Source organism: Seriola aureovittata, chromosome 1 (genome assembly GCF_021018895.1).
Source record: "Seriola aureovittata isolate HTS-2021-v1 ecotype China chromosome 1, ASM2101889v1, whole genome shotgun sequence".
Lineage (NCBI taxonomy): Eukaryota > Metazoa > Chordata > Actinopteri > Carangiformes > Carangidae > Seriola > Seriola aureovittata.
In genome coordinates, this window is record NC_079364.1 from 3724987 (window position 1) to 3738694 (window position 13708).

General features: G+C 40.4%; 1 protein-coding gene and 1 long non-coding RNA gene across 4 annotated transcripts in view; one reads left to right on the plus strand and one right to left on the minus strand.

Annotated features, from left to right (window-relative positions):
• mapk8ip1b (mitogen-activated protein kinase 8 interacting protein 1b) overlaps positions 1-9260 on the plus strand; it is a 48074-nt gene extending 38814 nt beyond the window's left edge. For both annotated transcript variants that reach the window (XM_056379107.1, XM_056379115.1), the window contains exons 6-12: positions 1357-1432; positions 3187-3359; positions 4021-4124; positions 4317-4433; positions 5220-5290; positions 5660-5758; positions 5997-9260. In XM_056379107.1, coding sequence (XP_056235082.1) covers positions 1357-1432; positions 3187-3359; positions 4021-4124; positions 4317-4433; positions 5220-5290; positions 5660-5758; positions 5997-6069 — 713 coding nt within the window. In that variant the 3' untranslated portion in view covers positions 6070-9260. The remainder of the gene's footprint in view (positions 1-1356; positions 1433-3186; positions 3360-4020; positions 4125-4316; positions 4434-5219; positions 5291-5659; positions 5759-5996) is intronic.
• On the minus strand, positions 7892-11315 carry LOC130171223 (uncharacterized). 2 transcript variants are annotated; one of them, XR_008828106.1, is made up of 3 exons: positions 11190-11315; positions 10968-11044; positions 7892-10746 (listed from the first exon to the last, which is right to left on the minus strand). It is a non-coding gene; the product is annotated as an uncharacterized LOC130171223 (long non-coding RNA). The 2 variants fall into 2 exon arrangements; XR_008828105.1 differs by having other exon boundaries at positions 10968-11047.
• Positions 11316-13708: the final 2393 nt, after the last annotated feature.

Here is a 13708-nt window from a genome sequence, read left to right on the forward strand (position 1 = left end):
CTTTGTTCAAATTTGTTATCAGGGAACCGACAGCAGCACGTTCAGGGCAGAAACCCAGCTGGACATTTAAATGGCCTGCTGGGTGGAGGGACACTGAGCCAAAAAAAACAGTTTGCACTTTCATGGATTTGCCTCCAGTCCCTTTCTTCTCCTCTGCTGTCCCAACCAATCACATCCACAGACAGGTCTTGAGCCTCTTTCAAGGCATTAAAACAATGGTAGAACTAGAGAGGGCGTTTGGAAGGACTGAGGGGAAAAAAAGAAGCAATGACACAGGCTGTATGAATTATATTTTTCACCGTTGTTATTCAGGCGAATCTGCTAAATGTTTCGACTCCATCATTTGTATTTTTGTGGCTTCAAGTTATAATCCTGAAGGTTTTCAGACCTTGTATTTTTTGGACGGTTTTGTTGACTGTCTTCTTTAGTGAAAGAAGCTGTGTAGGTAAGAACTTGAAATACAATCCAAGAAGTCCGGAGATAGTGAGGCCTTAACACTACAAAGAGACAACATTTTTAAATTCTGGAAAGTTATCATCGCAAAAATGTGTCCTCTGTCTAGATGATTGTCGGGGAATCGGCAGAAATATCTAATTCAGTCTGAGAGCTTTGCAAGTACGGGGCTAAAAATGTTAAGTGCACAAAAATGGAAAATGTTCTTCCATGAATCCTCTCAGTGGATTTCACTAAAATCCGTCTGATAATCTTTGAGAGATGTGAGAGAGATTGTGTGTTAGAAGAAAAATCAGTGAGTCAGCATAATAAGAGAGCAACTGGAGACTTTGACGGTCCCGTCGCTGTTGTCCATGAGCTCACAGCAACAGCTTCTGTCAGTTTCCAGCTTATGGTTTTGCCGCTCTCCCAGTGGAAAAGAAAAGTCGCCTTTAAGGGGAAAACAATAGGAAAAGCATCAACAAGTCACACACCGACCCACGACCTCAGCGCGTATGTGTGCGTAAAGCGACGAGCAGTGATGGGCAGAAGGGAGGAACCACGTGAAGGAGACTGAGAACGGTCATTTCCCTCTCACGGTCCTGCTGGCCTCCTGGACGCCGGCCATGTTTTACAGGCTCATTAGAAACAGCAGTGCAGTTTATCTGAGTAGTGCAGGAGGGGATAACTGATGTCTCAGGGGGAATGTGGGCAGAAATACACAATGCTCATCTGTTTCACGCCTACTTAAAGCGTGATTCATAGGTCCTAATGTGCGCTTTAAAATAAACACCATGTGCCCTAATTGGGTTTTCTATTCGTCAATGACGGACTATGGTTTCAATTTTACATTGATGTGATTATTCTTTTTGCCAGCCTGTTGCAGAGGCTCACACTTATTTCATTTTCTCTCATGTCGTCAAGGCGCAGAGTCCTTTGGCTTATTCTCATGTGTCATTAACGGGGAAGAGAAGGACCAGAGCCACAGAGCCGTCTACAGGTGAGGAAGAACTACAACATCATCATCCTCACCAATACTAACACTCACATCATCATCATCAGCATCATCATCATCATCATCATCCCTACATGCAGAGTATATATGGCACCATGATTTAAAATACGTGTGATATCATCAGCCATCATTATTATTGAATGTGATTATATTTTAGCTCAACACGTCATACAAGCATTTTGGCAAATAGCGTGTTGCTCATTCATCTTATATTTTTGCTTTTAAACAAAGTCAACAAGATTGTAGATCCTGTGATTCCTATTCAGGCTTTTATATGTTTCATCAGACAGGTTGTAAACAAACAAACAGTTCAGCCATATATTGTCTAAACATGGCTACTTAGACTATGAACTACCAAACCGAAATGCCACTTAAATTCCAAATATGTAGTTCAGATCATTTGCTTCTGGCCTGAATACTCATGTTTCTTTTTTTTAGCAAAGTTGCCGCATTCCCGGGTTCTCAGAAATGAATGCAACCACCATTAAACCAACCTTTTCCCTTTGGCTACTGCCTTAAAGCAGTTTCAACACTTAACACAAGCAACTGTTTGTTTTTCCGCTCAAAATCACCACAAGTTCTTTCTCTTTCCGTTTCTCTTGTATGCACATGTAGCAGCTTTCAGATTATGGTTTTACACATAGCGCTGGTTTTTTTATCTTCCAATCTACCAGAGATACTGGCTCTGCTTTACAGACATTTAATGGGGAAATGTGGTTGAGAAAAGTTTTATTTCAGTGTGTTATTAGTGATAAATCAGTAGGAATTTAAGAATTGGTTTTCCAGGTTTCCGGAAACCCATTTCCATGTCTGATCAGCCCTGACCACTAATGTGGAAATGTGTCCCAGATCTTAGAAATTAAGCCGGTTAGTAAACTTTATGTGGCTGTTGGAGCAGAAAACACAAATTTTCTGCTTGTTTTCTCAGTAATAGTCTCACTCCAGTTATAGCTGTTGTTGAAGACCTCATGCTGATAAATGCAAAAAGAACAGCAGTGCAGTCATGTGAACAGCAGCATCTCTGTGCACAAACAGATCATGTGATGATGCAGGACATTATTCATGCATAGCTGAAAGCAGGGGGCTTGTTACAGTGTCCCTTCGAAAATGGGTTTCTAGTTTGTATGTATATAATATTTAACTCTACATTTGTGTAGTGTCTCTACAGCCATTAGCATTACATCTGATTACGTCACGCTCGTTAGCTTGACTATATCATTGTTTCAGCTTTGTATTGTTTCAGATTAAGGTTTATTTTCTATTAAAAGCTGACGCTGGAAACCTGTGTTGTGAGTGTTTAACCTATGTTTTCAGTATAGGCTTAAAGGAGTTAGCAGCTGTTGTCAGCTTGGATTCACAAATGCCATTTATCATTTGCGACGAATGTAAGCAGCTTCAGTAAGCTGCGTGCTACACAGGTAAACTGCTAAATGTGACATAAGTATATCCTTACACAAATGCAAATGGACAGAGGAGAAAGAGGAGAAGGAGTCATTTGAGGAGTTTGTGTGCAGCTTTATTTCACCATGAAACCGGGCTGCCATTGGAATCTGTTGTAACTTTGTGAATCAAAGCTAAATTCAGCTGTGTGCTCTGTGAAGAAGCAGGCTACACATTTCTCGTATTGACAGTGGGTGAATGTTTGACACTCAAAACACAGATTTCAGAGACGTATTCCTTTAAAAATACCTTAGATCTAGACCTTAGATCCCCTACATTAACCTCATCCGCCGCGACAGGTTTGTCCCTCGACATGACGATGAGTTGGAGCTGGAGGTGGACGACCCGTTGCTGGTGGAGGTCCAGGCGGAGGATTACTGGTACGAGGGCTACAACATGCGAACTGGTGCCCGTGGGATCTTCCCGGCTTACTACGCTATAGAAGTGACCAAAGACACCGAGAGCTACAAAGGTTAGGAAGGATGCTGAAATGCTTTCTAACAAGCTGAAACGTGACGTTTTCTCTTCATATTCTGAGATAAATGAGAATCTGCTGCTGTAGTGGCAGGTAAAGTTGACAAACTTAATTTCAACAGAGATGACATAAGTGCTTTGTTAGCACAACAGTGTAGCTGAATGCTAACAAAAATAATCCTCTATATTATCACAGGCTTCTCATTTATCTGAGAACTTGGATAGAAAAATTCAAATATGATGGTTGAATGTTTAAAATAAACAGCTGGTGGAACTGCAGAAGGACTCACAGCCACACAAAATGTAAAGAAATCAACACAAATACGCTGACTCGTAACAGATCCAGTGGAAAAATGGTATTGGTATTTGTACCTTCACACACAAGTTGAGTGATGCTTCTTCTGAGTCGCGTCATGCCCGTGTAGCTGAGAGTGATCTAAATTTAGAAGCTATTTATATTCAGAATATTTTTTTTAAGAAGAAAAATGACAGAACGAGTGCAGAACAGAATATTTTGGCTGTTCCGCCTGTGAGGCTTCACGTAAGGACAGAGCTGTGATCTGCCGGGTTAACCACCGCCCTCTATGTTATTTTATGTTATGTTTATTATTTTGTAGGTATTTGCTTTTATTCTATAATTTTGTTTCTGTCCTGTGCAGTGAAGAGCAGCGAATGGATGGACAGATACCGGCTAAAGTTCCTGGGCTCGGTCCAAGTGCCCTACCACAAAGGAAACGACGTTCTGTGCGCTGCTATGCAGAAGGTACAAGGCCCATGTTGTGCACGTTTGTGCGTGTAAAAAAAACTGACTGTTATAGTGGAGCAACATTAAGGAGGGGTAAACTAACACCTATGTGACGTGACGCATCTTTCATGTTATCATCATCCAGCACAGAACTGCATCACAGAATTCCCTCTGTAAGAGTTTGGAGCTTATTAAACATTTGTTTTCCAGATTGCCACCAACAGAAGGATGACAGTCAAGTACAACCCGCCTTCCTCCTGCATCCTGGAGATCAGTGTGAAAGGCATCAAGCTTGCAGTTCAAGAGGATTATTATGCTTGTGACAGAGTAAGACACTTTCTATCCCTTTGTCTATCTAATACAAATTAAGTGAAGTGCAGCTTCATGAGGTTTTTTCATATACAAGCTCATCGTCACACCAGAAACCCTTTGAACAGTTGGGACATGCCGCCCCCGTGTGGCTGCTAATGGACACTGCAGGGAAGTGTTTTCTAGGTTTCTGGGTTTCTTTTCTCTACTACATTGATTTCACAGCTTTAGTAATAATAATAATAATAATAAACTACTGTATTTGTTTAGCACCTTTGATAGAAGAGATTTAATCAAAGTGCTTCACATAAAAATAGACATAGAAATGAGGCCTTAAATCTGCAATTTAGATTTTAAACATCAGACCATCTTTCCTTATATGTTGCCACTTATAGAGATATTACACTGTAAGCTGTTTTGAAAATTTAAAAGAAAATTACTCTTTTTTTTCTAGTGAGTTGGTTTTGTAGATAATATGATGCAATGCTATTAATCACTCTACCCAAAATAGTCATACAGTAGTTTTACGTGCCACTGCCTGGGCAAGCTACAACATTAAAATGTTGTAATGTATTAGTAATGATAATCTTTAATATATAGTGAGTGTGTTTTCTTGTGATACTTTTGTACATTGTGCTGCCAGTAATTTCATATTTTTAATGTAAGAAACATTGTGAATGCAGGACTCTCTCCTGTAATAATCGTTTGAGTTTATTATTCGTTCCATACAGCAATCAGAACATTGTTGCTAGAATTTCCCTCCATCCATTTATTCTGCCCCTGTTTTCTGTGTCTTTCTCACAGAGTAATGAGTGCAGTCACTTCTTCCAGTTAAAGAACGTCTCCTTCTGCGGCTATCACCCCAAAAACAGCAAGTAAGTACAGACAGAAAGCATGAACACTGCTTCCAGTCAGGGATTACCAAGTCCAATACAAACCAAAAGATAATTATTGGCTGGACGATTAATCAGCAATCAGTTTTTTGTTTCTGTCTGACTACAATAAAAGAAATACGGTGAAAACGTTTGATGTTCTTGCACTTTGCTAGTTTTCATCTGCAGACACCAAACAATTATTTACCACAAGGCGTCACTTGAAATCAACAAATGTACCAGACTTCAGACACAGAGCTGACCTCTTCACTGACTGAGGAAACATGAAACAGCAGTTAATCATACATACGTGACACAGTGAATTTAGCATGACCAAACTACTTATCTGTTTCTTCTCTGTCTTCTCTGCAGGTATTTCGGCTTCATTACAAAACACCCAGCGGACCAGAGATTTGCCTGCCACGTGTTTGTGTCTGAAAACTCCACTAAACCTCTCGCAGAGTCAGTGGGGTGAGTCGGCCTGTCTGTGTATCGGCTCTTAAATATTCATTCTTTGCAGTGAGGACGTTTGTGCATTTACTGACACAAACGGATGGATACTCCGCCAATCAAGGCATCGCTTTAACAGGATTAGAAAGAGCTGATTTCAGCATCTCTTAACAGACCATGATGAATTAGAAGACGCTAGGGTGTTTGCTTTTGAGTGAAGTGTTGAAATGACGCGTTGCATGTTCTTGTTTTTTTCCAGGAAAGCCTTCCAGTTGTACTATAAAGAGTTTGTGGAGTTCTCGTGCCCTACAGAGGACATCTACCTGGAATAGCACTGCCCTGCCTTCAGCCACAGCACTGTACAGTACACTGTATCATAACATAACGTTGCATGAAGGACAGACATATCTAAAAATTTAAGTAAATAAATAAAAACATAACACATCTGACAAACGAGCGGGAAAAGGAGGATGGAGTATCGGAACGTGTGGTGAAACCTTTGTGCGACGAGAAGAGGAGGATATGTGCCAAAGGCCATGTGTACTGAGAAAAGAAAATATGCAAAATGGAGTCGGTGATGAGTAAGTGATCACGGGCTGTCCATGGAAAGCACAAATCACCACGGCCTTGGCAGCGCTAGTTAGCCTGTAGCATCGTCTCAGCAGGTGCCAGCACTGAGTACTTGACAAAAGTAAAACAGCGGCTGAGACGTGGACAAATGAACATGTGATGAATTTGCTTGGACTTCAAACATTCACAGTCTGAACATGAGGGACGTGTGTATTTACTAAATGACATCCTCACACTGAAAATGTACTCTAAGTGAAACAACAGTTCATGTAGGAACGGTGAATTGTATCCTTTTGGCACGCCTAATATAAAGGGGATTCACACGGTTCGAAGCCCACCCTGTAGCACTGTTAGAAAACCGGCTGTAGGTTGATGTTCTTTGCATTTTTGGGTCCTTTCAGATCTTTGTGCCTGAACTTGTTGTCAAATCCTCACATTTTTTCATCAGCTGGTTGACAGCAGAAAAGTCATAGTCACCTGGAAGAGCAACACACGGTCTGCGGTATGAGCTGTGCAGAGGCACAAGTGCAGCAAAGGTTCACGTCTCTATCTCCAGCGTCAGGAAAAAAAACAAAAACTAGCCTAGCAAAGACCACGTATTTCAGTTTAACACAAAGGTTGGTAAGGGCTTAATTAGAGCTGAAACAATTAGGTGATCAACAGAAGCTGAGAGATGTTCTGCTGTGGACAGGCTCAGCAGAAAAAATGTGTCAGAGCCACCGAAAAAAGCCAATGACAGTTGACGTGCACTTTATTTTGAATATTTTTGCCAGTTCACTCAACCATTGGATTCCCGTATTACTGCGGACACTATTACAGCACAGATCAGGTGTTTGAGTCAGGAAGAGCTGAGTCTTAGTGCAGGGTGTGACGTCATCAGCGCCACAGTTTTCAAGCCAGTGCATCTGTTGTTTTCCTGTGGGATAGAGGGAATTCTGGGAAGTGTAGGTAATCGGTAATTCACATAGGACTGAGACATTTCAACAGTGAATCACAAAGAACTCCTGAAATGCACTGAACATCATTTTTCCATGCTTTAAAAAAAAAAAAAAGTGTGAGGGTGTAAGAGTGTGGATTTTTTCCTTTCAAAACTTTTTAGCGGCTTCTATCGGTACTGTAGTCCCAAGCTAGACAGACGCCTCCATCATTTGCCCAGTCAGGCTTCAGCCCTAATTCCTAGTCTAACGCCAGAAACACTGCGCTTCTTTACTGTGTGTTCTAACACGGTATGAAATCAGTGATGAAGATGTTTAATAACAAGGGGGGGGGGGGGACATCCAGGCTAGGCTCTGTAACGGTAGAGGATGTGGGCCGACATGCAGAATATCCTTCGTGTGGTGTTCTAGAAACTCTGCTCCTCGTAGTTTCCACATCAGAAATGTTAAATGAAAACAGCAGGTACAGGTGCTGACAAGGGAGCAAAAGCAAAACTCTGGTGTCTTCAGATCTTCACTAGTAGTGCCTCTTTCTCATCAGATCATTGTGACCTTCCTCAGTGAACATTATCACATCATTTTAAGGGATTGCCATTGAGTGCGTGTTGAATTTAAGAGTTTGAATGCAGATTTGAGACGTAGGAGTATGTTTGATGTAAGTTGAGCTTTCTTTTTTTTTTCCATTGCAGTACGTGTGGTGTGTTGTACCTGTGCTGTTTAAGGCCTGTTCTTTCCTGCCATGTTTGTTTCAGAACATGCAGAGCACAGTGAAACTTCTTCCCTGTCCCAAGAGTAAGAAGTTAAAAAGATTCAGTCCAAGAACACTCTCTAATCAACGGGATACAAGTATGTAGGAGGTAAAAATTCACATATTATATATATATTTTTATATATATATATATATATATATATATATATATCCAATTCCATTCCGTTAATACGCATCTAGTTCTCTTAAAAAGTCCACGATATTCATATTCAGGAATGTGGACAATACATTTAGAAAATTAGGCATGTTTAATAAGCTCGCTATCTTAGCTGCCAGCTAACAGTTACCAAACCAGCTTCGCTATTTAGACAGTAGAGCTGTAGGCATGAAGCTTGGGAGTCAAGTCTCTCTCTTGAAACCAGAAGCTTTCAAGTCCCAATTTCTGACCTACTGAAATTCGGGAAGGATTAAAAAAAAGACAGAGGCAAACAAGCTGTGCACAGTCACACACATGAATATTTATTCAGCCCAGGCATCATTCAGATGAAGCATTGACTTCATCAGGAGTGAACAGTTTTACCTCTTGTGATGAATTGTGATATAATATAATGACCTTGATGTGACCAGTCATCACAGATGTTGCATCAAATTCATCCAATTCATCGCTCTGTGGTTCATTAAGTCATGGAGACATGTTCTGAACGAGGCCCCACGTGATCGTAGCAGAAAAACAAAGGATTTCCGTATGATTTTGAATCATCCCGGGTCCAGCGCGGGTACAGCACAGATGTTCTGCAGTGAAAAACAAAGTGTGCTTCCTACATCATTTATCACTAACACTGATTTGTAACAGATTATTTTATGTGATCCATATTAACAAAAGATAAAATGTCTGTATAAGAAAGATTAATTAATGGAGGATGTGGAAATTGTCAGTTCCAGTCATCTCGCCAGTCCCCACTGTTTGTCCCTTTCAAAAACAAAAACAAAAAAACAACAAAAAAAAAAATCCAATCTTGAAACAAAACAAAAGAGTTGTCTGCTGTTGCTAATCGAAGCCATCGCATCAAGATATCAACACTGACTTTTATATGAGTTTCCTTTCTCGAGAGCCAATCAGGTGGACGAGAGAAAATGTATGGGGGCTAAACAAAGGGTGTACAGACATGCCATATATAAATAAATAATTTAATATCTGTAATTATAAATATGACATTGTATTGATTCAACATGTAGTATGTGAAATTTCTCTTTATTTTGGAATTTTTTTAGGTGTGAATTATTCTTTATTTAAAAATTTTAATGCAGATGTCAGAGTGTCCTGTCATTATTTTGTCGGTATAAAAGTATGAGCGGGCGAGCGAGCAGGTGTGTGAAGTTAAAGTCGCTTCACAGCAGGGTGAAGGTTCTGGGTTAAAAACTTGCCGACCGGCCGGGGCCTGTCTGTGTGGAGATTGATGTGGGTTTCCTCTGGGAACTCCAGCTTCCTCCCACAATCCAGAGAGTTGCAGTTTTAGGTTAACTGGTTTACTTCACTAATTCTCACCTCGACAGTAGTAAGTTAAACTCTGACCGTGTGCTGCTGCAAATCATTATTTTATAATCACGACAACGGCAAACAAAATCGGTATAAAAAGGTTGATTATAACAGTTGTGTGATTGGATATATCAGCATTTTGAAGGATTGAGCTCATATCACAGATATCTTAGAGACAACTGCTGCAGGAGATGTCTGGACTCTTTAATTGGAAAAGGTTTTTCAAACATTAAAAGGAGGAGGATCAGAACAAACAGCAACCTGGACAGCTTCAGGAGACAAACCAAATATTACAATGAAAAATGGAGAAAGTTAGGCCTGTTTCTTGTTTGATAACAGATTTTCAGATACTTCTCTTCGATGCACGACAGAAATAACGAGAGAGGCTGCTGGACTGAGAGCTCTGACAAGAATCAGTGATTCTAGAGAAGCTGCAGAATCCACAAACAGAACCACACATGAAAGCAGCTCATGATCCGTGGTGTATGAAAACACCCTGCACAAGTCCACATTAGTCGTACACATTATTGATAGCAGATAGTCAGAGCTGCTCACACACATTTATAATTACTGGTGACAGGACAGGGAATTAAAACTAATGGTTGTTTATCAGTTTTTTCAGGGGAGCTCAGGTCTGTTTTGGGGGGGAGTTAAGCCCCCCTGTTTCCTCTGTAATTCTAATGCTGGTTCAAATCAAACACAGCATAATTGATGACAATATAATTAAATCAACTTAAATATTATTAGCTTATGTGACAGTCTACATTTTAATTTACTGTGTTTTAACAGTCGAACATACATATCCGTTTCCATTATCAGACTACTGAACAAGGAAGAACTAGACTCAACATGTCATTCCCAAGCTGCTGCAGCTTTAACTTACTGTCCCGCAACTTCAGCCGTTATGTTTTGCCTACAATTTATGAAACAGATATGACAGGGAAAATGCTACCTGATAACAACAAGACACAGCAAAGCCCCACCCTCTCTGAAGTTTGAGAAGGAAGTTAATTGAACATGCACTAAATAAAATACTGAGAAATCTGCAAAAATGTGGGCAAAAGGAAACAAACAAAGTAAAGATAATTTCTTTTCAGTTTTTAAATTTTTTTTTATAGGTCGTCTATGCAGGGAAGATCAGCTTGATTTCCTTCCATCAGGATCTGTTTCTGTTAGTAGTATTCATCCTCCAGATTCGGCTGGTAAGGATCTTCAGTATCAGCTGGCAGAGGGGGGAAGAGGGGCCTCTCACCATAATCTGCACCAACACATCAACACAATCAGATGGATGGAAGTAAATATAATACCAGTGAAAGACATTGTTTTTACCACATTGTCCTCTCTGTTCTATCAGTGCTGCTTTTGGTCAGTGTTTGTCTTGGATGCAAAGCACTCGGTATCTTGTTTGGAAATGCACATTGTTGGGTAATCAGGAGTTGCTAAGCAAACTTTAATAAAACTGATATGATGCCGTCTTACCACCAGTCAGGCTGACATGCTGTTTGAGGAGGCCGGGGTCAAAGAGCAGCTCCAGCTCCGCTGTGCTTTCATCAGCTCTGCTGGAAGAAGACAACACTAGATGAAAATAGTGACAGTGCCACCATCAACACTGCAGAGGTGGCTGATATCAGACAGGGTTTCTATAGTTACGGTGACTGGCTGACTGTTTTCTGAGTGATCAAATAAAAGTATAGCACCTACCTCCTCAGCACAGGGGCAGACAGGTGTCCAACAATTACAAGAGAGATAATGAGAAGAGCCAACATGACTTTACTGATTGTGTCTGGCCACGTTGTTAAGAGATCACCTAAAAGTAAACTACTGCGTCAAATCACAACAAGCCAAGCCATCAGCTTCTAGAATTATTACACTTGTTAAGGTGCAGCAAACAGTTGCCCCTGCCGGCTCCAGTGTTTATATAATATTGACAGATCAATGAAGAGATATTAGTTATCACAATGTATATATATATATATATATATATATATATATATATATATAGGTTGTAAACTATGAAGGTAAAAAGGTGACCTTAACCTGGATGAGGAAACTTTATCCTGGCAGTCCATCATCTGTTCCATGATGCATCGTGGAAACAGATGATGCTTCCAGTGGCAAATTACAATCAGGACAACACAGCACTGCAGCTGCCTGATATCAGTAGAGGCAATCAAGATGACAAAAAAGAAATATCAGCGGTTCATAGAAATGGTACACAAACAAAACCTCGAAACTTACAGCCGCAACACTGATTGTCTGCAGATGGTCCAATAGTCCAAAATAGGCTCCTACTAGCTTTTACTTTCTATTAGAGGTCGGCCGATTATCCAATCTGATATTTAGAATTGTTACAGTTATTAGAAAGATTTATGCAATGTGCATCTTAAGATGTCCCCGTTTACAGGCCTAAAATGTGGGAGGAGGGAAAAGCTGCTGCACCCGATTTATCACAGCTGACTGGTCACTGTTGTAGAAGAAATTGTGTCTGAGAAAAGCTGGTGTAAAATCTATGACAAAATGAAGCATACACAGAGGGAGAGAGGCCACAGGAAACAGTGAACGAGCGAGAGCACAGCACAAAACACTTCTTTTTCACACAAATTTAATCAAGTGCAATTCAGATGTTGAAATTTTTAGTTAATTTTTAGTAGAATAAATGTGTCAACAACTATTGGATGAATTGCTTCCATATAACCATGGTGTTGTTATCCATGGACTGCTATTAAAATTGTTCTATTCTATAGATAGAAATGAGTATTAAATGTCAAGAACCAGTCTGCCCATCGCACCTTTGGGTGGCCCACCCCACCCTCAGCATGAACCACACACCAGCCACCTGTGTCATTCAGCTGACCTCAGATCAGCTTGGATCTGTCTGACTGAAGAGAATGATGCATTATTCATAGACTGCCACCATCTGGCGCATCAGCAGACCCTGCTCCACCTTAGCACTCACCCTGTCAAAGACACACCAGGAGAAAAGGGCAGAATATCATCAGAACAGTACTTGCATTAGTGCCTATAGTTTACAAGCCAAATAGAGAGGTGTGTTTTTGTTTAAAAGTCTCTTAATAGATACCAACTACCTCACCCCCCACCCCCTTTTCTCTGAGACAAAATGTGAGGGGATCATATGCAACACACTCCAGTGACAGGAAGTGTATCAAACTCAGCCACTGGACACAACAAAGCTCAAGACAGCGGAGGCTTGAATACAGAGTGCAGCAGCGCTTCTAAGTTTGAAGAGCAAACAGTGAATACCAGAAAAGAAGAGAAAACAATAATAGTTATTGTGCAGTTCAGCCACATACCACTTGAGGGAGCTAGTGTCAAGTCTACCTCTAATGAACAGCATCAAACCCACAAGGTTCACCCCAACAAATGGAGAATTAAGAGCTCATATTCCATAGTCTCCAATAATCTGGTTGTGATGAACAAAGCATTTGTGTTTCTCCAATTGTATGACATAATAACTGATATCCTGCTTGCTTCATGGACTCCTCTACTTCTATCTTTCTTTCTATCACTTTTTGACCCATTTATGTCAAGTCATCTTCACCTTCGAAGATGACCTGGAGGAGAAACACTCTTACTGTCATTTTTGTCCATTGAGTCCTGAGAGCATTGTGTCCTTAAAACAAGTGGAAAAAACAGGTGCAGCAAGATTACTTCTTTTTTTATTTTAACAACTTACTTGATTCAAAATCAGGGTCATTTTTTCCTGATTGTCATGCTGTGATCTCATTAATTCTGTCAGGATACTGACACTCATTTATAGAAAGAGATGGATTTGTACTGGAAATATGAGCACTACAATAAACAGAAAAAAAAACTCAAAGCACTGTGCAGGCGGCGCCAAATACCAGATGGGACACAGTGCATTCTCTCGGAAAAACACCACACAGTGGCGCTCAAAGCCCACAATAATTGGAGCAAGGAGCACAAAGTACTTTCCAGACAAAAGAAGATGCAACTACCGTGATATCAACATCAGAAAAGTCTAAAGAGATTAGCAAAACAACAATATCTTAACAGAAAACATCAATGCTACTTATACATATGGTTTGGTTTTGGTTTTATTCTCTTATCTGATGACAGACAACACATCGTTCCAACATGTTCAGCTAACAGTCAATCACTGCTGCTTAGCCACATCAATATACCAGCTGGCTTCAAAAACCATTTCTAAAAAGTTGAATGTCTTTGACGTCTAATTGAGC